At 45.5% G+C, this 26,254-nt stretch overlaps 1 protein-coding gene across 1 annotated transcript in view; it reads right to left on the reverse strand.

Annotated features, from left to right (window-relative positions):
• Positions 1 to 624: 624 nt before the first annotated feature.
• ERBB4 (erb-b2 receptor tyrosine kinase 4) overlaps positions 625 to 26,254 on the reverse strand; it is a 1,576,940-nt gene continuing 1,551,310 nt past the window's right edge. Inside the window, exons 26-27 of the mRNA XM_078682001.1 lie at positions 6,901 to 7,201; positions 625 to 1,168 (exon numbers count right to left, since the gene is read on the reverse strand). Coding sequence (XP_078538127.1) covers positions 720 to 1,168; positions 6,901 to 7,201 — 750 coding nt within the window. The 3' untranslated portion in view covers positions 625 to 719. The remainder of the gene's footprint in view (positions 1,169 to 6,900; positions 7,202 to 26,254) is intronic.

Raw genomic sequence — 26,254 nt, forward strand, 5'->3', positions numbered from 1 at the left:
ACAAGCACAAGGGCTACCAGCAGCCAGTACAGTGGCTTTCCTTGAAGGCCACAGGAATTGCAAACTGGGGTTGACCAATGCCAGTGACTAATGAGAATGTGGCTGTGGGGTGCATTCGTCAACTGCCTTTTCTATGACAGGGTCCATGGTGGACACAAGCCAGATGCTTTCTGGAAAACAGTCCAGCCATTTTCAATGAGCATACTATTAGATCTTGTAGAAAGAAGCTGTATTTCCTATCTACAGAGGAGTACTGAAAAGCATGATCTTCGGGAATATTGAATGTGCTCTCATAAATGTCTGCCCTGATGAGCAGATCTTCAAAACTCTGACCACTGCATTTGAGTTTTGAAAACTGATGTGAAAATAAAGGAACACTCCAACAAAGGTTCTTTCTGTCGGAGCAATTCTAGTCCTTAGTCCTTCTGAGTCCTCCTGCCATCCTTTGTCCAACATTACACAGTTGAAAGAAAGTAATAACAGGCTGGTTAGTCTTTCTTCTGTTCTCTTCCCCTCTGAATAGTGGGTGGTCCACATGGGACATGTTCTATTACGTAGAAACATCAGAGAATGGGAAAACTGGAAGAACAAGCCCACCTGAGTTAATGAGAAGGAGAGGTGGCTTAGGGAGGACGTCAAAGAGAATGAGATTGGAGAGGGGTAAAAGGAGGGGTGTGGAGTCTTCCCTCACATCAGTAATACTGAGAAAAAAAAGGGCCCTACACAACTGTGTTCCGGTGTCTGTATGGAGGCGGGGGCAGCATCATGCCTGGCTTGAGCGTGAACTCAGAGAGGTACTCTGGGTTCTCCGCCACAATGGGCCTGATCCGTCCATTCTGTTTGTAAAAGTATTTTGTGCTGTATTCCTGCAGATAATCCGGGTGGTGAAGGGTGCTTCGCGGAGGCAGGCTGTGGTTCCAATACTCAGGGTTGTCAAAGGCCTTCTTTGCTTTCTCAGGGATGACAGCCAGGCCGTTGTTCTTCAGGTACTCCACGTTTTGCAAAGTGTTGGCAACCGTATTGAGGTACATGGGCTCCTTCACATACTCTTCCTCCACCTTGGGTTTACCATTGGAGGCTTTGTGGTAATCAGGGTTGTCCAGAGCGTGCAGATCACTCATTTTTCGTCGGGCTACAAAGGGGTTCTCTTCCACAGGGTTCAGGTAATCTGAAACACAAAGAAATTGCATCAGCAGCTCAGTAATGATATCCCTATCATACAAAGCACCCACATAGAGAGGGGCCTAAGCAGATAAGCAGATATGACAAGCTCCCGTAGTCAGTGTGAGGAAGTTCCCACTCCAGTTGACAACTTCAGTCTCCAGCGTGCTTAACCTAATACCTTCCTTTAGAACCTAAATACTCATTGGTTCCTGGAGGAGATTCATCAATTTCACTAAATAGCAAGAAAACCCACTGACTGATAAAAAAAAAGCATTGACATTGCCAATAGGTATGGCTTTTCTGGAATTTTGGATGGTAATGTGAAGTATTACAAGTAGATGACATGGGAATTGATATGTATATGTGTGGAAGCAAAGAGCTGTAGAATAATATTGGTGTAGGCTTAAAGGGCAGGTGACAGTTGCACTGTCAAGCCAGACCTAAAAATACATTTAGATTAATGACTACCCTCTTCCCATCTTTGCTGCTGCCAGAGAAAAACACCATACATTATCTAGTTAGCTAAGACACTTTAACGGCATTACAATGTCACATATGTGCCCCTGAAATATCAAGCTCAGGCAGCTGATTAAACTGAATGAACATAGCTGTGTAGATGGCAAGCACTGTTTTGTGTGGAAGCACAAAACTCCTGCCCAAAGAAACATGTACTCCTGGCTCCCAAGGTGTGGGGGCCAAAGCCAAAGACCCTCTACTGCTGATTCTCACATAATTTTCTGGTGACAGCTGCACTATCAAGCCAGACTTTAACTAGCAAACTACACTTTAACTTTCATGTTTTTTTTAACATCACTATTTATTGTGAACCTAACACATCCAGGCATCTATAAATAAATAAGCAGTTTCGAAAAACAATAACACAACTTCACTGGGCTACTAGTGAATGATTGGAAATGTCCACATATGGCCCTTTTTGGGTTGCCACAGAATACGGCATCCAAGTGCTAGTTTTTCTTTTGCAGTGAATAAATGGCTACTAGCAACTATGTCAGCACACCAGAACTACTTGTGGCAACTGACCATGTATTGAGCGGGCACTTCATGACATTACAAGTCAAATCTGCTGTCTAATTGATGCCTAACTGCTGAGTCTATGAAATAGAAACATTTCTAATCTAGCCCCAATACAGTACGTCAAGGGTTGTAAATGGCTATGAATTTTCTAGCCCTCAAAGATTCCCCTATGGGCCCAACTAGAAAAGAGAGTTGTTTCTATATTTGACCTTCTCTGCCTTTTCTTTAAAACTTGTGGATATTTTGTTTGTTTGTTTACTTTATTCGATATTTGCATATCCTAAAAGTACATACACATACCACACATGAAAAGACATACAAATAGTTTAAAAAAAAAATCTGTCAAAGATAAAAACTTTAAAATCATTTAAAAACCCTATATACATATTGTTTACTGTATGACACCCTGCAATCAGGAGATAAAGTGCATAAAGTACATATGGAACTTCTAGGCAGACGAATTTACAACTTTTTGGGAGTCTATCAGCCTACTACGAATCAACCAGGCACTAGGATAAGTATTTTGCAACCCCACAAACAATAAACAGAGATGTTGTGTCTGAGGAAAGAATGCGGAGAGCGACCCTGAAATCCCTAACTCCCATTTCCCTGCATACTGGTTTAAGCCATCTTGTTCTTGGGCTATGGTATGCATTACAAGCAAACAAGAAGTGCGGTAGGGATTCAGGCACACATGGGCAGTTTGGGCATGTAGAGAGAAAGTCTTGTGTTCCTTTCCAGCACTCCAAAAATGTATTAAGAGGAAGTGTCCCATACCTCATTTTCAGAAAAAGAGATCTATCTTTTGGGACTTGGATAAAGTCCAAAAATGGTTCCAACTTCCTCAAGGGCTTGTATTCCAAAATTGTCATAGTTAATACTCCCCACTTCGTGCTCTTGAGGTCTTCAGCAAGAACCCAGTCCCAATACATTTTCTTAATAACCCCCTTAGGGGGTGGGGACTGAGAGGACCAAAATTCATCCAACCCTAAATCCATAACCAGCTTCCTCAATTTAGTAAGCCAATTTATTTTATTGGTACCGTTCAAGGAGATCGGTTCGTCCAGGACCAAAGCATATTTTTCCAATTCTGGTGTCCTTCTTAGGCGCACCCAGAATAGCAAAGGGCGGAGACGGACTATATCAGAAATTGAACGCTTACCCATGTCATGGAAGAGTGGCTATAAGTAACCATGAGAAAACCCCAAAGTGTATTGCTTTTTGGGCATAAAATAACTATATTTGATGTATTGGACCTTGCTGAGGAGAGCTGCCATGTTCTCAAAGGTGTCCAAAATCATCAAAATTGACTTCAGGGAGAGTTCAATTTATGTTTTTGAAGGTGCATTCAAGCAAAACGTGGAGCTATGCTTACCATTTTAATAACTTTAGTGAGCTCTATGCACTAGGAAATGAACAACTATACATTTATAAAACTTCAATTGTGATTGTACAGGTTAATTATTACGTATAGAACTATGAGGTCTACACTACAGCAGGAGACCAGAAAGAGAGGAAGGGAAATTAAGGCCCAGGTTCATACCTAATAAACCAGGTCTGCTGGAAAGCAGCTATATAACATTTCTAAAAAGATGTCTTTTTTTATTACAGTTGGTTTCGGGAACACATTTGTAGATTGTGTCAGCTGTAGCATATCAGATTCAAATGCCTCCCGATCTTTCAGACCCCTGATTAGGCAACCAGTCACAGAGAGCAAAATGGTTTGGGCCAAATACAATTTCAACAGACGTATTTGACTTTGGTCAACAAGTCCTTCAAAACGTCAAATGGGGCCCATATTTAAAAAGCAGTGTGGGGCAACAAAATGGTACTAAACACTACCAGAATGCATACAACACTTATGGGGACATTATTTAGATCCCTGAGCAAGGTAAAAGGGAAAGTTTCTTCATTCACAGTGCAAACAACCTCCACAATAAAAAGTCTGATGATGGACATACATTTGAAGACCACCTATCTTTAAACAGTTCGCCTTTTTGACAACGGTGAAATAGCATGTTTAGAAAACAATGGTTTTGACTTCTCTGGGAAGAGCTTTATGGAGTCCCTGGAGGTTTTCTATTCTTTAAGAACTTTGAGTATTTGACTCAAAGCAATACCCAGACAGTGGACAAATAGTGGGACTGTGGGATGAGAAACCGGTAACTCTTATTCAGTATTCAGTCCTATATAATTCAATTTTAGTTTGGTTCAGTGGTGAAGGAAGAGTAATATGTGTCAACCCCTGCTGTGCTGTTCCCAGATGAGCATGTGTTCTTAAGTCAGTTTCATTGAAAAAAAGAAAAAGTGATGGATTGAATGCTTGAATTAATCGCAGCCTCTGGTAGTTACTCTGTACCACATTATAGTACTTTGTTATTGCCACTACAGAGATCACCCATATGCAAATTAATTCTGGTACTGCCCTAAAAGGCCAGTTCATTCTGAACTGCTAGGCCACACACCATCTACACGTGATCACAATCAACCACAAACGTGTTTTTCCTTTGCTGGGCTTCATCAGTACACTCTACCTTGATTTCTTTGGCCAGCAAACTTGGACGCATGCCTTCGGCATTTCCTCACTCAGGGAAACTCACTATGCCAAAAAATTATTGAGTAGAAATGCTCGAATTAATCTGAATCCCCGTAAATTAATCTGGGTGAACTCTATTCCATAGTTTGTTGAACCAGTATAGACTGAGACAAACCATATTCACATTACTTTAGATTGTCCCTTCTAGAGTGGGATCATTACAGAACTGCTAGGAAACATCTCGTCAGTGCCAGGGACTTCCTCGCAAGATTTTTTCTCTCTAAAGATAGGATAAAACTACCGTGTGTCAGTCACAAAAACCTGCGTGATGCAGATATCTGGTGAATTCCATACTTCAATTGTTTTTTTCTGGAATGGAGGGGATCTATATCAGTGGAGCACTGATTGAATACATACTATTAAGTATTATATGGAAATATATGCTATTAAGTGTTACCTCCCTGCAACCCAAGCTGTACATCCTTAGCAAAAGGTTAGAGGAGATAACGGGGGTGAAAAGAAATTATTTCATGACAGAACGTTCATTAATGCAATCAGCACATTCTTAATGACTGCAGGAAAAGTTTAAAAAAATGTCATCTCAGGCTGTAAATTTAAGAAAGCTTACACAAACTTTCTGAGCAATGTCAGTTGGAAGACAGTATGGTTAAACTTCCCAAGTCCAGCAGCTAAGGTCAGGAACTTGGGAGTCACCTTTGATGAGGGTCTCAACTTCATGGATCACGCGAACAAAGTAGCAACCACAGCCCACTACAAACTACGTATGATTAAGAAAATCAGTCCGTTCCTGCCAGTGGCAGCCACTAAAACACTGGTCAGTTCTTTGGTCTTATCGTCCCTTGACTACTGTAATGGCCTTTTCTTAAATGCTCAGGTTAGGGTCGACGAAGCTACAGGCCACAAAATGCCGCAGCACGTCTGCTCTCTGGAACACCTAAATTTGAGGCCATATCAGATAACATTAAAAAATACCACTGGTTGACGATCCGGAACAGGATCAAGTTTAAATCACTTTGTATAGTGTACAAGGCCCTCAATGATCAAGAACCACACTTTCTTAAGGACCAGCTGGTACCCTATCAACCTTCCAGACAGCTTCGCTCCTCCACTCTTAACCAGTTAGTGATCCCACGTTCCAAAACAGTGTCCTGGGGCGACCGCCGCTATTTGGTTGCGGCACCCAAATTATGGAACACCCTGCCTCACGACATTAGGCTAAGTCCTTCACTTCTTCAGTTCCGCAAGAGATTAAAGACATGGCTTTTTAATCAATAGCTTCCATCAAATAATCCTTTGGAGCATTTAATATAGAGCTGAAGTTATGCGAAATTGTATAGCGCCGAGACGCCTGCGGGTATTTGCTCGCGCTTTATAAATGGCAATAAATAAATAAAATAATGATAAACAGAGATCAGCAAAGCAGTAGCATTATAAGCTGTGAGGGCCATTCTGCTCGGCTAACGAAGCATTACAATGTCAAATGCCTTAGAGCTGTAAAAAGTATTCCTTTACTGCTACTTAATGCCCTGAGTCTGAGTGAGCTGACTGGGTAGCAGAACCTGACACTACATGTTCTAACCACCATAAGGGACTGCACGAGGAATATTGATCCATAGGTTTACACAATAGCTAATTTATTATTACTGTATGCACCTTTGGACTTAATAGCTCCTCTCTTTTTGCAATCCAATTTCTCTCTTGGTGGTAAGAAAGTTTATGGAGATCTCGTAAAATGAAGAATAAAGATATAGGATTTAACCCTAGGTACGATCTTCTTGAAAGGATACTCGGTTATGGGTCACGCCTGATGGGTGATCCCTTCTATTCCTGATGCGTTCTTTAGAACCACTGTCTTACCAGTAAAAATATGAATTCACTTTCTGAATGTTACTCATACAGGAAAAGTGAGCGGCCTTATGGAGTCAGCACAACTGGGTGCCAGATTGTAACACATGGTCTCAAGTAGGCTGTATTGCTAAGTGTGAGGGAAGGCTGGAATGACTAAATATAGTTGAGCTTGGGGCTCTGTAAATTCTCATGCAAGAGCTGGACCAATAGCCATTGTAATGCTGGTGCATTGCCTAGCCTACATGCAGTCCTGGATAAGGCCCCTCTGACCCATTCCTGGCCACTCAGGTCATTACCTGTCTTGGGCTTCTCCTTCATGGGGGTCAGGTACCCTTCTTCATCCACCTCAGCTAAAGGACTGTGCTCAGGTACAAAGATGGTGGGGTCGGCACTGTACCGCTGGGCGCCTGTGTCGTCCGGCAGGCTGCGCGGCACCACCTGCTTCCGTAGGGTTCCATTGCAGCACGTGTCGTCACAGAGCTCGGACACAGCCCCCTGGGGCAGTGGCATTTCAGGGCCAGAGCACGTGGCTGCTCTATAGGAGATAGGCAATCCCTCTTGCTTGGTATATCCGCCGTCTCGATACATGAACTGATTCTGTAGCAGGAGATAAGAAAGATAATAATAAATGGTCATTGTAGATAAAAAAGTGTTCAATTTTCCTAATAAACATTTAGTTTTCTTGTTTTCTTTTTTTTTTTTTTTTTTTTTATTAGCAAGACAGCTGGAGAGGTAGTTCCGCTGGAAAATGCATATGTGTTACACGAAGATCACTAATCCGAATAACAGCAGCGCATTTCAACAATAAATTATGTGACAATCACAGACTTGTTCAACCAAAAAATATTTTTAGAGTTCAGTGCAATAAGTACATTACCAAAAAAGAATTAAAATCTAACCCTGACGAGAAGAAAAACTCTCAGGAGATCGAGAGGGGTGCAAAGGGTAAGAGGGGATTAGTGTATGCAAGAGTGCAGCTTAAGACGCAAGATAAGTTGAGTAGAAGCAAAATGCAGGTCTATGGAAAAAGAGGTACTCTGGGAAGGAATGAACTAAATGGCTCGGTAAACACAGATCGCTCCAAGCAACTGGCGAGACGAAGGCCCACCTGCACACAATGTTTTTAACCCCCCCCCCCCCCCCGCTCAATTGTTGCCAATGGGAAATTCCCACGTTGAGCTTTTCTTTGGCCTTTTGATGTTCTGTTCAACATTGCATCCCAATCAAAAAAAATGATGTTTTTGCACTGGAAACTTGGAATACAAGTGTTTCTCCACTTTGTTACCACACCAAAAGAAGTAAAACCAAGACTCCACCTGTTGAACCAGCGACGATGGGAGCTCGAATCCAGGATGCACGTGTAGATTCATGAGTGCCGGATCCATGCCCGAATTTCAGAATATCCAGGAGATATAAATCCACTTTCCTTACAATGAATCTGAATAAAGTTCCTTCACACAGACAATAGCTTAACTGAAAACCTGCCATTGGATCCAAGTCACCTGGACCTCTAATGCTATTCTTCTATGATACACATTTAATGTTACTAGGTACTACTTCATTGCCGATGGTCACAAAAGACCACATGCTGGTTGCAGGGCTGGACTGGGGAACTAAAAGCAGCTGGCAAAACTGCTCAAACCAGCCCTTCTCTCTTCCTCCCCTCACTCCATATCTCTCTTTCTAGCCATCCACTCTCCCTCCCTTATCCATCTTTGATCTCGTGCTCTCTCCCCAAAGCCCTTTTTCACTCTCTTTCTATATAAATCCCTTGTATCTGCGGCAGTTATCTCAGGGAGATGAAGACAATAACAGAGACACGAGCAGCGGCCCTGGGCTTTCACAATCAGCCTTCAATAGCTCCAGCCCACCGGGAAATGCCCTTTGGGATAAAAGGTCAGTCCGGCCTTGATTGCTTCTCAGCTGCTGAAATGGATCTCGCCTGATTTGGTAGAAACTCTTGGTTTTAGACCTGCAAATTTGACTAGGTTCTTAATAATACCAGCAAATACTGTGGTAAAGGTCTAATGACTCATAATTCAAGAGAGAATGCAGCATGCCATGGTGGGTTAAGGCTAGCACGTGTCACCCACATGGGTTGGCTGGCAGTGCGCAGCCACGTGATGTGCAATAATCTCACAATATGCACTGAAACCTGTCGCAGCCTACCTGCCGTGGGTTTCAGTGTTCAGTCCCACAGAAATCCCATTCCGCACACAGGAATGCGCCCACAATGTAAAAATCCTTATTTCTCCTCCATAGCACACGTGGCTGCTGCAGCAAGCCTCAGTCAGCACTGAGCTGATAATTCGGAATAAAGAACCTTCTTCCTTCTGAAACAAGAACTCCACACGCGTTTCCCTGTGCTCACGCTGACATGATTACAGTGGTGGCAAGGCGAGGCAGGTGAGTTGACAGGGTTTGTGAGAACTAGGATATGCCTGAAAGCCTATGGGCTTGAACCTAGTCGGATGAAAGGCCACGGTTTCTTGGAGGCCATGTTGGATTCTGCAGCACATGCACACATTCAGCAAACTTCAGGATTAAACAAGCACTGGCAATGCCAAGTGGTCTGGCTTTAAAGGAATGTTGTTTGGTATTGTGAAGCATTACTAGTAAATAGCAATCTAATTGATATGTTTTGGTGTGTAAGCACAGACTGTTACATAATATTGGTGTAGGTTAAACGTTCAGGTGACAGTTGCACTGTCAAACCAGATCTAAAAATCCATCTACAGCAATGGCTGCTCTTCTCCCATCCGTGCTGCTGCCAAAGGAAAACAACATACATGATCTAGTCACCCAAGACATGTTAATAGCATGGCAATGTGATGTGTGTGCCCTTGAAAGTCAACCTCAGGCAGTTGGATAAGCAAAATAACAGCTGTGTTGAGGGCAGGCACTTTTTTGTGGAAGTACACAACTTCTGCCCAATCAAAACATGTACTCCAGGCTCCCAAAATGTAGGCAGAGCAATAGCCCCTCTCTCATGATTCTTACATAATTGTCTGGCGACAGCTGGGCTGTCAAACCAGACCATATAAAGTGTGTGTCCGAATGCATATTTACAAATAGTGCTTGAAATGGACAGATGAAGCACCACTACTCAATATCTCAGAATAACTGTTTGTTACTAAGAAGAACTGGTACACTCATTGACGGTATTACAGGTCTGCTAAGAAGTGCCAGTACTCTCAGCACCTGGCGCCACCTGTCTGCACAAAGCACTGCTTACACATGCCTAGTCATATGGCTTATATGTAGCCAACACCCCCAGGCCAGTGAGGAACAGTCTCTTCTCATGCCACCTAGTGGCACGTCGTAGACATTCTTCATTATTTCAAGTCAAGGTCCTGGGTGCCACCCAGGCACACCAATACACTGATATGCCCAAAACAGAAGGGACTGGAATGAGACAAGGAGAGAAGAAGGTGAACTTCAGACCTCAGTCGTAAACCTAAACCTGGCAGCAGGGACATTAATACAGAAAGTAAAGCAGTTGCTGGGGCACTGTGCTCAGGAGCGTCAGGAGCCCACTCTGCCTCAATTATGGCTCTATTTTGTTAAGAGGCATGGGATAGGAGGTCGCATTTGCTTACTCCAAAGCCAATGACACCCTTGCGGAATCACAGCAAGGCAGGCCAATCGTGACGGGATACACCCTTACGGAATCACAGCAAGGCAGGCCAATCGTGACGGGATACACCCTTGCAGAATCATAGCAAGGCAGGCCAATCGTGACAGGATACATCCTTGCGGAATCACAGCAAGGCAGGCCAATCGTGACGGGATGCGGACAGCAATTGTTTCAAAGTCTTGTAACAACACAACAGCTTGAAAAATACGGTACAAGTCAATGTGGTGATTATACATACAATTAAATAATATCACTGATTTTGTGTACCAATATACTTATGAGAGAGCGCAAACTGATTTAAATGTATGAGTACATCACACTTACCTGTAGTAAGCACAAATCATGAAGAGAAATGCCATGAGTGCTAATAGTATCTGCAAATATATTCAAATATGTATAGCTAATGTAGAGATTTAAGTAGAAGTGGAAATAATACAGAAATGTGTGACATTATATGATTTTAGTAGACGTGATTATTTTTGAATCCATGTCGTGAAGCTGCTAAAACATAAGATGGTATGTGGTTAAAAGCAGAACGTGGTAGGCCTCAGAGCCAGAGCTGGAGGGAAAGGGAAGGTGGTTCTTTTCACGACACAGATTATATTAAGGTTTTTGGTCATTGCATTAATGGGCCATGATTTATAGAAATGTTTACTTAATAATAGAATAAGAGTATTAACCTGCTTTAATTAAATGAAGAAGTTGAATGCTATAATCATAATGAGAAATATTGTAGGCCTGAAATGTTTTAGCATTGATTTACACGTACATGTCTGGGCTGAGAAATGTTGCAAGCCTTTTTAGAAGTCTATGAGAGTTGGGTTCTTGGCGGCAGATATCTGTCTGCAACAGGAAAGGGGGGATCCAATTATAAATGAATGAATAGAGGTCTGTTCAGTAGACGGCCCAGACATGGAGGAGGGTTCTGGAATGTTTAAGGGGTATCAGCGGGCCGGAGAAGAGCCTGAGAAGCAAGGTCAACTCTAACGCATGAGGCCCAAGACAAAGCATCATGGAAAAAGCCTGAAGTTGCACCACGTGAGAGGCGTTTCGCAAGGGGCGTCTCAAATGTTGTTGACTGTTTTGTATTAGGGACAGCACCCCTGGGTGGAGTTAGAGCAGATACCTGAGGACCCTTTAGAGAGCGGATGGGTAGGCAGTGAGGGGTCATGACTGGAGAACTATAGGTTTTCACCAAGAGACTTAGAGTGGGTGACTTCCCTTGGGGGTCATTCACTGCTGACACCTTTGTTAGGTTGGGATTTGGTTAAGTAGGGATACCATCTAGAACAGGGTAGGGACGCCTAACCTGTGTGTGTTTTCCTCCAACCTAAATGAAGGAGAGATATGCGTCTATGCTGATAGCTTTATTATTCTTAGAACTTGTGTTAGTGATTTCTGTTGCTCGTCTGAGGGCTTTTCGAGAGCACATGTATGTAATTGGACCTGTGTATCTCGTGAATCTCATTCTGAGATGCCTGTATTTGCAGCTCATTATATCTTTACAATAAACTTTCGAAAACTAGAAGTTGTCCGTGATCTTTGAGAGTAGAGTCCTTTATTGGGTGAACTAACTTGCAGATGGGTGTACTGTTTTCCTCCAAGACAGGCAACAAAGGTTCAGTCGACCAGATCGAGGTTTAGATCAATAGATATAAGGTATCGATCAAAATCTCGCCCTTTCAGTTGGTAGCTATAGAGGATGGTTGCCTTCTTGAGGACGGTGACCTAGGCCAGGTTAGCTTACCCCAAGGCCACTAGAAATCGATGATCGGAAGAACAGCCCGCCGAAGAAGATCCGGATGACGTGAGACAGAAAAAGCAGCAGTATCGGTCGAGAGTGAGTATAAAGGGTTATGCGTGTTAGATTGCGGTGTTTTGTAATGTATCTATGTTGTAATGTCTGGCGGAGTTGAATGTCTGTAGAGTGACTGTGGAACAGGTTGTGAGCGCGCGCAACCGGTGGAAATCTTAAGTTCAAGGAGAGCTTAAGTGGTTCGGGTGTATCGGACACCCAGAGTAATTGTCAACTAGTGTGAAGGGGGTCATGAGGTACCATTGATCACCCGAGAGACCGAGATAGGGGGAACGTAAGAGTGAGTGCGTGAGTAACGGACGCTGGTCGGAAGTTACTGTGTGTAAGCAACCTATCAGAGAGCAGTTGTGTTGACAATTACAGATAGACTGTGGACGTACAGTCGAGAGAAGTGACCGCTTGGTCGGAAGTAGTCATTTTTCGGTGTATGAATGGGACGCATGCATAACCGGGAGACGAGTTGAGAAAGGAGGGGTGCTGCTGCGAAGCGGAGAAAAGTGACGTCAGGTGGTGTCGCGCAGTGATTGGCTGACCGGAGAAAGACCGCGCTGTGATAGGCCAGCTAGCGAACACGTCAGACAGGGTCGCGACGTGATTGGCCGACAGGAGAAAGACCGCGCTGTGATAGGCCAAGCTAGCAAAGCCGCGACAGGATTGGTGGATTGTCATCAGGAAGTAAACAGAGTAGCGAGGCTGGATTTTGTGCGCATAATTATGAAGTGTTTTAAATGGTTGAAAGCGCTGTTTAAAAAAGAGAAGCGGGGATCGTATGAAGGGGAAGAAGCCCCGCCGGAGGGTACGCCAGCTCGTTATATGGCAGTAAATGTTGGGCTGCATACGATCCTTTGGATATCAGAGTGGAGTAAGATTACTGAAGGAAATGAGGAACTGACGTTCCCGAAGTACGGGACGTTCAGATTAGAGGTGTTACATCGATTGAAATCAGTCATGACCTCAAAGAGACCCTTGCCTAGACCAACCCAGTTTGAAGCTCTTGAAGCATGGATTAGGGCAGCTCATGAAAAGAATATGAACAGACGACAAGAAAGGGTGAAACGATCGGTAAGGGCAGTGCAGGATGCCAGGTGGGATGCGGATGCTAAAAGATGGAGAGTGCATAATTTGGAAATAAATAAACTGTACCCAGTGTTAGAGGCGCCCGTAAATAAAACTCCCCTGGAAGAAGATGAGGAGAGCGAAACAGAGGATAGCCTGATAAACAGATTATTGACAGACAGGCCACCCCCGTATAATAGAGCAGGGGGGGAGGTCGAGAAGAGTGAAGGAGAAAAGGGGGGCAATGCAGGAGAGCATAGACCGCTTCCCAGTTCAGAGTGGGATCCTGAGCCAAAGAAAGAGCTGTCCCAGCCTAGTCATGTGCAACAGGTAGTCGGTAGGTTTGTGGTACAAAGAGCGCCGGAAACGGAAAGCGCCACATCCTACCCATTACCAGATGCACTACAGGTACCTGTTACCATAGGTCCTATAATATCGATATATGACCAAGAAAGAGCAAGAGGGGAAGAACGGGTACGGAAAGACAGAGAAAGAGCAGAGGAGGCAAGGAGGAACGATACCACTAATTCCCCAAGTCAGATGCCGATACCCAGAGAGTGGAGTACCCCGATGCACACAGCAGGGGACCCAGGAGGAGATCCTGGGGGCCCTAGATGGCCAATGGACTTGAGGGGATCGGGACGAAAATCCTTTCAAGAGCTAAATGAGTACATGAAGCAGTGGGATGAGGCAGTGAAGGCTCAAAAGTGCATCAATGCTGCAGAAGCAGAAAGGGAAAGTCAGGACAGCCGAGCACGGACTCACTGCGGGGCTGGGGAGAGTAGCCCGGAGTGGGACTGTAGAGGGAGTAGGGGAGTCACCCATTGGGCCCGGAGTGGAGGTAGAACAGACCTGGAAAACGGGGGCCCCGGGAGTGAAGGGGTGGCGCGCCCAATACTCAGTGAAGGAGAGAGGAGAGCGCAAGAGTACAGAAACAGCTTTAAGTGTCCACACTGTGTGCCCGGCACCAGAGAACTGAATGGGAGTTGTGAGAGGTCGCACCATAGTCCCTGTGATGATGGAAATGAGCGCAGCCCAGGGAATATGGGGAACCAGGAAGGATCGTATCGGATACTGAGCGATACGAGGCAAAGGGAGAGTAGCGACCAGAGGGAAAATAACAGAGAGATGTGCGGTGAGAGGAGAGAAGGAGATGAGAGTGGGCAGAGAGAGAGTGGGGGTAACAGGCCCGTGTTCCATCACCTTCCTAGATCGGATGGCCGAGCATGGGACCTGGAGAGATGGGAGCGAGGGAGACCACCCATTAACTCTCCTGAGCCCAAACGTAGAGCTCGAAGTTGGGATGGTAGGGAGACCAGTGAGCCCCCTTCAAAAGACATATTGCGAGCTGAGATAAAAGCCAAGAGACTTGATGTCTCCAGTCTAAGGTCAGACCTGGATGACATGGTAGATGGTACCCTGCCTTTAGAAAGAATGGAAATGTATGAGCAGGATGAAATACTGTATATGGCAAAGGACATCACACGAAAAGCGAGAGCAGTCCATGAGAAGTTAGTCGAACTAGCAGGCAAATATATGGTGGACTTGTCAAGAACCAAAGCATTACAGGGTAACCACAGGCTGCATTACACAGATCGAGACCTAGATGAGAGGAGAACGATTGGGCTGAAAACACACATCAGGGAACTGATTGCTGGAATAAGGACATGGAGGGCACTAGATAAGTGGGAAGAGAGGTGGTCCAAGAAAGGGACCGGCAGAAGAAGCATGATTGGTATGACACCAGGACAGCAGGGAATAGAAGCTTACCCTTTGCGTGAAGTTGCAAATGGGAACTATGTACATGTCCCTTGGAGTAGGGGAGATTTAGCTGCTTTTACCACCTCTTTCCCCAAGTTACGAGAGAACCCTGTGGAGTGGTACAAGCAAGTCGAGAGGTTTGTAAAAATCTCCAAGGTCCTATGGATAGATCTGAACACGCTGTTTGACATTGTAGTACCAGGAGATCTGTGGACAGCATGCAAGGTTAGCGCTGAGTGGCCCACAACGGAGCCAGAGAGAGATGCCAAGACTAATGGGCCGTCCGAAATTGTGATGGCAAAATTCGAGAGAGTGATGACTTGGCTGAAAGAAAAAGTGCCAATGCAAGACATAGATTGGGTCAGAATAGACCGAACAAGACAGGAACCCAAAGAGACAGTTCACGAATATTACGAGAGATTGCTGAAGGCGTTTAAACAGTATAGCGGCTTGGATGTAATGGATCCAAAGGACATAGGGCAATTCGTGTCCAAGTTCGTTCTGGGACTGAGACCGGATATTAGTTTAATGATTCAGCAGCACTCGATTTGTTGGCAGACTAAACCCTTAGATGAAATACTGAGATATGCCAGGTACTGCTGTGATGAGATAGACTCAAAGGCTAAGAAACTAAAAGAAAAGTTGATGGTGGTACAGATGCAGGCAGCAGGAAAGGGGGGACAACAGCAACAGCAGCAAGGGACAGGTACAGGAGGAAAGAAGCAGTATAGTCAGAACAAGGGTAATGAGGAGAGTTCCACCTTTAGACCCAGAATAGACATAGCTACCTTGAAGAAAACGACTAGGTGCCACCAGTGCAACGAGGTGGGGCATTGGAAACGCGAGTGCCCTTACAACGTAGAGATAGGAGAGCAAGAGATAGAGGAGGAAGAGGTCCAGAGCGCGCCTACAAGAGGGGTAACGCCATACCAAGGAAAGGTGCTCAAAGGGGGGGGGGCTCCTCCCCGAGCCCAGTTCCCGCAACCTCCTCGAGTAGGGAGTATGGGTAAGACCTATAGACAAATGCCCCTGTTTGTGGAAGGGGAAGAGTGCTATTATGTAGACCCATTAACTGGACAGAGAGTGGAAAGAGAAGACTGCACCCTTGGGGCAGCCTTAGAGGTAGATCAGAGGGGACCCTATGTGGAAGCAGAAGTAGCAGGGTGCCCTACGACATTTCTGGTGGACACAGGAGCCACTAGATCCACGATCAGATCAGCTGCAGTTCCAGACCTGCCTATGTCTGGAGAGACCATACAGGTGGTAGGGGTCGCAAACAGAAGAATAACCAGCCAATTGACAGAACCGGTGCAGGTGAAAATAGGGAAGTACAGTGATGAGCACCAGTTTGTGGTTTGCGATTCAAGTCCTGTGTGTCTGCTAGGAAGAGACCTGTTGTGTAAATTGAATTGTACTATATACTGTACACCTCAGGGAGTGGAGGTATTGACCAATGATGACGATGCAGACTTTAAAGTTGCAAACTCGAGAATATGCGTGGAGCTGTACCCTACTTTGACAGTAGACGAGCTTCCCTGGGACTTGAGAGAGACAGTGGCACCAGAGGTATGGGATTTCACTGGGGAAGAGATTGGATTGGTCAAAGGGGTGGACCCAGTGAAAATTGTAGTGAAACCGCATGCTGAGTTCCCAAGAACACCCCAATACAAACTGACTCCAGAAACGATTGCAGGCATAAAACCCGTGATCGAGTCCATGATTAAGCAGGGAATACTGAAAGAAATCGTGGGTAGTCCATGCAACTCCCCGATTATGGGTCTGCAGAAACCAAATGGGAAATTTCGGATAGTGCAGGACCTTCGAAAGATTAATAACATAGTCGTTTCGTGTTGTCCAGTGGTACCGAATCCATCAGTGATACTGTTTCAGATTCCATTCCAAGCTGAGTGGTTCACTGTGATCGATCTTTGTCAGGCTTTCTTTTCGATCCCTTTGGACGAAGATAGCCATTTTCTTTTCGCATTTAAGCTGGAAAATCGCGTCCTAACATGGTGTCGTATCCCTCAAGGGTATACAGAGAGTCCATCGATCTTTAACCAGCTTCTGAAGAAAAATCTTGAAAGTCTAGTGCTGCCCCAGAAGTCAGTTCTGGTCCAGTACATAGACGACCTCCTTGTGGCGTCAGAAACAGAAGAAGCTTGCAGGGAAGATTCCATTGCTTTGTTAAATCACCTAGCTGCCAATGGGCATAAGGTGTCCCCGGGAAAATTGCAGTACTGCCTGACAGAGGTGCAGTACTTAGGACACAGAATTGAGAAAGGCAAACGAAAGGTGTCACCAGACAGGATAGAGGCGATCATGAAAATGAATGCGCCTCAGACACAGAGAGAGGTCAGGATGTTCCTAGGGATGGTGGGTTATGGCCGACAGTGGATCGTGAACTTTTCACTGAAAGCAAAGCCCTTGCAAAAACTGACGCACAAAGAGGTGAGTGATCCGGTACCATGGGACAAAGACTGTTTGATGGCGTTCCTACAGCTGAGAGAGGACCTGTGTCGTGCTCCGGCATTGGGAATGCCTGATTACAATAAACAATTTTTTCTTTACTGTTGTGAGAGAGAAGGTTGTGCGTTGTCTGTGTTGGTCCAAATCCATGGGAATGCCCGTAGACCAGTTGCTTATTTCTCGGCTACTTTAGACCCAGTAGCCGCAGCGTTGCCCGGATGTCTCAAATCCGTTGCTGCAACGGGTGTCAGCATTGAAAGATGTGAAAATATCGTCATGGGGCACCCGTTAGAGGTGTGCGTGCCACATTCTGTTGAACTGTTGATGACCAGGACCAAAACACAGCATCTGACCAATAGCAGGCTCACGCGCTATGAGCAAGTTATTCTTGCTGCAGAGAACGTGACCCTCAAGAGATGCTCTGTTTTGAACCCTGCTACCTTGATGCCACTTCCAAATGATATTGATGATGATGATGAATATACAGACCATGACTGTCTCGATGTGACTGAACTATGCACCAAACCCAGACCCGACATCGTAGATGAGCCACTGACCGACCCAGACGAAGTTTTCTTTGTCGATGGCTCATGTGTAAGAGACGAAGTTGGGCAGTTGAGAGCAGCTTATGCTGTTTGTACAATTGAAGGAGTTGTGGAAGCTGGGTGCCTGGAAGGAGTACACTCCGCTCAGGTAGCCGAGATTATTGCCCTGACACGTGCTTGCTTAGCAGGCAATCAAATTCGAGTTACCATATACACCGACAGCCAGTATGGGTATGGGGTAGTTCATGATTACGGGCAGTTATGGTCTCAAAGAGGGTTCATGACTTCTTCAGGCTCTCCCATTCGCAATGGAGAGTTTGTGCGTCTGTTGTTAGAAGCATTGCAATGCCCAGCAAGTATCGCAGTTGTAAAGTGCACCGCACATACCAGTAATGAGGACTTTGTTTCGAAAGGCAATAGATATGCTGATGAAGTTGCGCGGTATTGCGCGGAACAAGGTTACTCTTTCACAGAGGTGGATGTGGGTGGAATAAATGTAAGAACTGAATTAGCCATGATACTGGAAACTGTTGATACTTGGGATGAACTGTCAACCATGCAAGAAAATGCTCCTGATTCTGAAAAAGAAACATGGGAAAAGGCAGGATGTGTAATGGGTGAGACCCATTTTTGGGTCTCAGCAGACGGCAGAGCAGTGTTGCCCAATGAGATGGTGAGTCCAATGGCTAGGCTCATACATGGTCCCGTACACTTAGGGAGAGATGCTATGCTGAGAGTGTTTAGACAGACTTGGTACAATCCTAAGTTTAGAATAGCAGCAGAAGCAGTGTGCCAGCGTTGTGTGACCTGCCAGCAGCTGAATGTAGGGAAAAGAACACCAGTTGCACTAAGTCACATAGGAAGGTCTGGAGGTCCATTCAATCGAATGCAGATAGATTTCATTGAAATGCCAAGGTGCAACCGCCTCCGCTATGTCCTGGTGGTTGTTTGTGTGTTCTCCAGATGGGTTGAGGCATACCCTACACGTAGGTGCGACACCCTCACAGTGGCCAAGTTACTGCTTAGAGAACTTATTCCTCGCTTCGGGGTGCCGGCCTTTTTGGAATCAGATAGGGGAACACATTTTAACAGCGAGCTTGTGAAGATGATCTGTGTAGCACTAAATATTGACCAAAAGCTGCATTGCAGTTACCGACCAGAAGCCTCAGGAATTGTGGAACAAATTAACGGCACAATCAAGGCCAGAATAGCGAAAGTGTGCTCCTCAACGACCCTGAGTTGGCCTGATGCCCTGCCATTAGTTCTCATGAGCCTTCGTAGTACCCCAGACAGAAGAACAGGGTTGTCACCACATGAGGTGTTAATGGGGAGAGCAATGAGGCTGCCATCTATTCCAGCTACTGCACTGTTAAATATCACAGATGATATGATCCTGGACTATTGTAAGGGGCTGTCTGACGCCATGCGTTCTGTGTCCCTCCAGGTGCAGGCTGCCGAGGTTCCAGCGTGCCAGGGCCCTTGCCATGACCTGTACCCTGGGGACTGGGTCCTGGTGAAGAAACATGTGAGAAGAAGCTGCTTGGACATTCGTTGGCGTGGGCCCTTCCAGGTCATCCTGATCACAAACACAGCTGTAAAGGTGGGAGGCCTGCCCAATTGGATCCACGCGTCACATACGAAAAGGGTTCCAGCACCTCTGGAAACAGCTCCTCTCTCGGATAGACGTCCAGCTGAGGACCGAGAAGCCATAGAGGGGGCTAGCCAAGCTGTAGAGGCGCCAGCGGAAGCAGGGAACGAGTCTGACCAGGCTGAGGACGGTCAGTACAACAGCGAAACAGACGACGCTACAGAAGGAGAAAGCAGCTGGGAGTACGAGTCTGACCCTGACAGGTCTGAAAGAGAGCGAGAACAGACCAGAAGGAGAAGGAGTAGAAGGGCACGTGGAGAAGCTAATTGGCCGCAAAGACGGAGCTCTAGCCTGAGGTCAACTCCAGAAGCAACCCTTCCTCCGATATCAGAAGACTCAGACCCAGAAGAAGGTGCTCAGGGCGCTGAAGCACCGGACCGAAGAAGGTCAAGAAGAGTGCGTGTGCCTAACAGAAGATACTCCACACCTGAGTGGACATATCTGGCGTCAAATGTCTGTGAAACCGGAGACAGGGAGGATCCGAGCGGTGGTGGTGTCCAGTTCTGAGCCCATTATCACCGTGGAAATACGACTGTTGGTACCCGGTGTCGAACAAGAAGGGTCACTAACATTCGTGCTCCCCAGACCTCCCCGCCTCAGCAAGTTAAAACACATGTTTCTTACAGAATTGCAATTCCCCGACTTTGGTACAACGATAACAGCACATGAAGAGCACAATCTTCGTTTGGAAATACTGAACTATGCTATTGAAGCTGCAACCACAAATCTGATAGTAGACTGTTAAAGGACTTTGTAAATAAAGCAAGCAGAAAAAAAGAAGATTACCTAGCGCCCAGGAAGCAGAGAATTTTAGGGAACTTCCCTTGAGTTGATGGAGAAGGGCTAGGGTTGTCTTTTTGAACTGTTAAAGGACTTTTGCGAAGAAGGTTGTCAGCCTCCAGCTGTGTGGATTCTAAAGACAAAAGGATTGAAAAGAGACTGTAAAGGAACGAGAGGAAAAGAACTTTTTGCAAAGATAAAGAGAGAACTATATTGTCTGACGAAATGGAGGCCGGCACCCCGAACCGCAGAGCTAAATGTATAATAGGTACACTAATAGTAGGAGTGATAATATTAATAGCTTTAGTGGTAACAATTTCTTATGTAAAGGGACATGAGGAAGAGGTAAAGGTAACTGATGTGAGTTCTGTAGTAACGCTTACACCTATTGTTGCTGGTGAGAAAAGGGAAAACACTCAAGAGAAAGCGTTATTAGCTGCAGAAGCCCGCAGGTTACATGTAGACGAGTCCCAAGGAGACTTTAGGTCGAATGCTTATGCTAAACTTTTATATGAATACGTGGATGCCATGGAGGTTAAGGATTGCTACGTCTGCATGCAGTTGCCGGCGTCTGTAGATGAAGGGATTCGCTATCATCACCTCCCTCTGACATATGGCATTACATGTAGCTTATTGCTTAGTATATTTTATGAGAGAGATAGTTTTGAATACTATTTCTCCAATTATGATTCAGTGTTGCCAGAAGTCCCGAATTATAAGCAGATGAATAAATGGGATTACTGGAAGAGTGAAGACAGATTGGCCAAGTTCTTCATTCCTTGGATTACCTTAGATACTTCACATGCCCGTAGAAATAACCTGACATGCAAGGTGTCAGAAGTCGAGAAGAAGTTCATAGGGCAGGTGGATGATCGTTACAGGAGACAAAAGATTTTGAAAAAATCAGGACAAGGGAAAATAGATTGGACCGAGGAAGAGAAGTCACACAAGAGAAAGGGTAGTAGTGGTCCAATAGCTTTAGATAAAGCGCAGAGAGGAAAGTTATGTCTTCACAGAGCCAAAACGTATTATGAAAATGTATACGTTGGTGAAGTAGACTGTGAACATGCTTTTAATTTAGAGTACTACACTAAGGATTTCCTGAAGGGAATGCAAGTGATTCCAAATGTGTATTTTGTATGTGGAAGAAATGCTTACGTGAGACTACCTGACAACTGGTATGGATCATGTTATTTGGCAATTGTCTTCCCCAAAATATATCATGCACAAGATTTAGTGATCATTGAGGGTCAGACATCATCGAGGGGAAGGAGAGATGTAGGTGATGCCGAAATGGTTGGAGATGTCTTTGGAGCTATGTTCCCTCTTTTGGGAATAATCCTTAATGATGTTAAAATTAGACGACTGGCAACAGTTGTCGACAGGTTGTCTGCCAGCACTGCTCAGTCCTTAATGCTGGTAGAAGGAGAGATGCAATCGATAAGGGCTATGGTTCTTCAAAATCGTCTTGCATTAGATGTCCTACTAGCAAAAGAGGGCGGAGTCTGTAAGGCTTTGAAGGTCCAGGAATGTTGCACTTACATTCCAGACAATTCGAAGCCCCTTGAGAAAGTTATTAAGAACATAACTAGTATTCACAAGGAGATCGAAGACTTGAGTAGAGAAAATGTCTGGGAAAAGGTGGGCCACGGAATGAGTGCAGTTGGTGGGTGGTTTTCCACCTTAGGCAAAAGCTTTGTATGGTATATCCTAAAGCCTATCATCATAATATTGATCTGTGGGATAATATTGTGGGGATTGGTGAGGGTATTCAAATGGTACAGAGCAAGAAAGTCAGAAAGGGCCCAAAGAGAGCAGCTGCAGAGATTGGCTGCCATACAAGATAATCAGTATAGGAGTCTGAGAGCTCTGGAAGCGCAGAGAATGCCAGCAATAACTTCAGTTTAAATGTTAGTGATGACCCCGAGAGGTCATCAAAGGGGGGAACTGAGAGAGCGCAAACTGATTTAAATGTATGAGTACATCACACTTACCTGTAGTAAGCACAAATCATGAAGAGAAATGCCATGAGTGCTAATAGTATCTGCAAATATATTCAAATATGTATAGCTAATGTAGAGATTTAAGTAGAAGTGGAAATAATACAGAAATGTGTGACATTATATGATTTTAGTAGACGTGATTATTTTTGAATCCATGTCGTGAAGCTGCTAAAACATAAGATGGTATGTGGTTAAAAGCAGAACGTGGTAGGCCTCAGAGCCAGAGCTGGAGGGAAAGGGAAGGTGGTTCTTTTCACGACACAGATTATATTAAGGTTTTTGGTCATTGCATTAATGGGCCATGATTTATAGAAATGTTTACTTAATAATAGAATAAGAGTATTAACCTGCTTTAATTAAATGAAGAAGTTGAATGCTATAATCATAATGAGAAATATTGTAGGCCTGAAATGTTTTAGCATTGATTTACACGTACATGTCTGGGCTGAGAAATGTTGCAAGCCTTTTTAGAAGTCTATGAGAGTTGGGTTCTTGGCGGCAGATATCTGTCTGCAACAGGAAAGGGGGGATCCAATTATAAATGAATGAATAGAGGTCTGTTCAGTAGACGGCCCAGACATGGAGGAGGGTTCTGGAATGTTTAAGGGGTATCAGCGGGCCGGAGAAGAGCCTGAGAAGCAAGGTCAACTCTAACGCATGAGGCCCAAGACAAAGCATCATGGAAAAAGCCTGAAGTTGCACCACGTGAGAGGCGTTTCGCAAGGGGCGTCTCAAATGTTGTTGACTGTTTTGTATTAGGGACAGCACCCCTGGGTGGAGTTAGAGCAGATACCTGAGGACCCTTTAGAGAGCGGATGGGTAGGCAGTGAGGGGTCATGACTGGAGAACTATAGGTTTTCACCAAGAGACTTAGAGTGGGTGACTTCCCTTGGGGGTCATTCACTGCTGACACCTTTGTTAGGTTGGGATTTGGTTAAGTAGGGATACCATCTAGAACAGGGTAGGGACGCCTAACCTGTGTGTGTTTTCCTCCAACCTAAATGAAGGAGAGATATGCGTCTATGCTGATAGCTTTATTATTCTTAGAACTTGTGTTAGTGATTTCTGTTGCTCGTCTGAGGGCTTTTCGAGAGCACATGTATGTAATTGGACCTGTGTATCTCGTGAATCTCATTCTGAGATGCCTGTATTTGCAGCTCATTATATCTTTACAATAAACTTTCGAAAACTAGAAGTTGTCCGTGATCTTTGAGAGTAGAGTCCTTTATTGGGTGAACTAACTTGCAGATGGGTGTACTGTTTTCCTCCAAGACAGGCAACAAAGGTTCAGTCGACCAGATCGAGGTTTAGATCAATAGATATAAGGTATCGATCAAAATCTCGCCCTTTCACTTATCTAAAGTGACTTAATTGTTTGAAAAATATTATAATTGAAGACCATTTTCCCTTCGCCTGCTGTGTGTGGGGCAGGGCTCCCACATCCAGCAGGGTGGGGCTTGCCAGGAAACACATTATGCCTGAGTGAGAGAGAGTTAAACAGCACACAACAGCTCTATGAGCTTGTATGTCGAAATTACACATGTGTTTAGAACGCATACCTTTTTAACGCCGTCTTAAGCACAAACGCGTCATATCAACGCATTTCTTTTGCACGCGTCATTACAACGATTTGCCCTTGGGGGCACTGGATTTTGGATTAGTATAATTTACTAATCTAGCTCCGGCCTGCAGTAGGAAAGGTGTTGGATTTTAAATTCAACACCTCTGCACCAATGCGCCCCCCCAGGCAAGTCGTTGTAATGACCTGCATGCTAAATTTGTGTTAATAACTCGTTCATTCAATTGTCAGCGCTATAAAGGCACATCGTGATTCTGGAGTTGTGCATAGGCTGTTTCCCGCTCTATGACTCACTTCATGACTGGGCACTACGGTCTCCAGCGACGATGGGTTATATTGGCTGAAAATAACCATCATAAACGCCTGTCAGAGGAACCACGTGCTGTCTACCTGAGGCCGCGAGATACAGCGCTCACCTCAGGGGAACTGCGTGCCGTGGACCTGGGGCCACATGATACAGGCTCAGCTCAGAGGAGCCACGTGCTGTCGACCTGAGGCCGCATGATACAGGCTCAGCTCAGAGGAGCTGCATGCTGTCGACCTGAGGCCGCCTGATACAGGCTCAGCTCAGAGGAGACGCGTGCTGTCGACCTGAGGGCGCATGATACAGGCTCAGCTCAGAGGAGCTGCGTGCTGTCGACCTGAGGCCGCATGATACAGGCTCAGCTCAGAGGAGCTGCGTGCTGTCGACCTGAGGCCGAATGATACAGGCTCAGCTCAGAGGAGCTGCGTGCTGTCGACCTGAGGCCGCATGATACAGGCTCAGTCAGAGGAGCCGCGTGCTGTCGACCTGGGGCCACATGATACAGGCTCAGCTCGGAGGAGCTGCGTGCTGTCGACCTGAGGCCGCATGATGCAGGCTCAGCTCAGAGGAGCTGCGTGCCGTGGACCTGGGGCCACATGATACAGGCTCAGCTCAGAGGAGCCACGTGCTGTCGACCTGAGGCCGCATGATACAGGCTCAGCTCAGAGGAGCTGCGTGCTGTCGACCTGAGGCCGCATGATACAGGCTCAGCTCAGAGGAGCCACGTGCTGTCGACCTGAGGCCGCATGATGCAGGCTCAGCTCAGAGGAGCCGCGTGCTGTCGACCTGAGGCCGCATGATACAGGCTCAGCTTAGAGGAGCTGCGTGCTGTCGACCTGAGGCCGCATGATACAGGCTTAGCTCAGAGGAGCCACGTGCTGTCAACCTGAGGCCGCATGATACAGGCTCAGCTCAGAGGAGCTGCGTGCTGTCGATCTGAGGCCGCATGATACAGGCTCAGCTCAGAGGAGCCGAGTGCTGTCGACCTGAGGCCGCATGATACAGGCTCAGTCAGAGGAGCCGCGTGCTGTCGACCTGGGGCCACATGATACAGGCTCAGCTCGGAGGAGCTGCGTGCTGTCTACCTAGGGCCGCATGATACAGTGTTCAGCAACAAGGAACAGGCTGCAGGGAGGGGCGGCGTGAGCTGGACGCAGAGCGAGCAATATTTAGCGATGCTCTGAAGTATATCCAGAAGGGGATGCACAGGGACCGGGGATCCACACGGCCTCTCAAAAAACCTCCCCTTCACCTTCGGAACAAAGGATCATTAACACAATTTTGGCTCATTCCCCAGTAATTAAACACAATTACAAAATCTGCATTATATTTCAGCAGGCATAAAGGCTCACCTCATCAGCAGGTTATGCAAATCAATATTACGTTTCATGGCTGACCTTTTCTTTCAACAGAGACCCACGTTTATAATTCTGACACCGAGCTTGACTGAAATCTTTACGGTTATAACACGGTACTTTTTCCAAAGGAGTATAATTGAACACTCATCTCATTATTACCTCCTTTACGCCTTCGCATGCCTACCACTCATATGTTTCATTAAAATACTTCATCTGTGTGTCGGTGTTTGTTTCAAATCGCTTATAAATATGTTCTTTCGGAGTACACCCTCCGTGCATGTAAATGCGACTGGGTTTCTAAAACTGTCCACTTTCACTACATTTATTTGGGCTGTTAAGTCTTCTTGAACTGTTAAGCCTTCTTGTGTTTTCTCTTAAAAGTGTTTTTTATGCTGGGTATTACCTATACCAGAATGATAGGGGACTGCAGTAAATTAATTCAGGTCAATGATCTTTGAAAGAACATTCATGCTATGGAAGAAACATTTAGTGAAATTAAAATAGTCGAATCCAAGTAGGTTTCCAAGTAGGTGTATTGAGTAGCAAGTTACATAGGAGAGAGCCCCACCAGGAGCAGCCACCCTGCTGCTCAGCCCATCCAACAACTGACTTAGGCACTCCAACATTCCACATACCAACATTCTCTCATGCAGTCATTCTGGTTGAGCAGCAGGATACCACACATACATTCTTTGAT

Source organism: Lissotriton helveticus, chromosome 3_1, assembly GCF_964261635.1.
Source record: "Lissotriton helveticus chromosome 3_1, aLisHel1.1, whole genome shotgun sequence".
Lineage (NCBI taxonomy): Eukaryota > Metazoa > Chordata > Amphibia > Caudata > Salamandridae > Lissotriton > Lissotriton helveticus.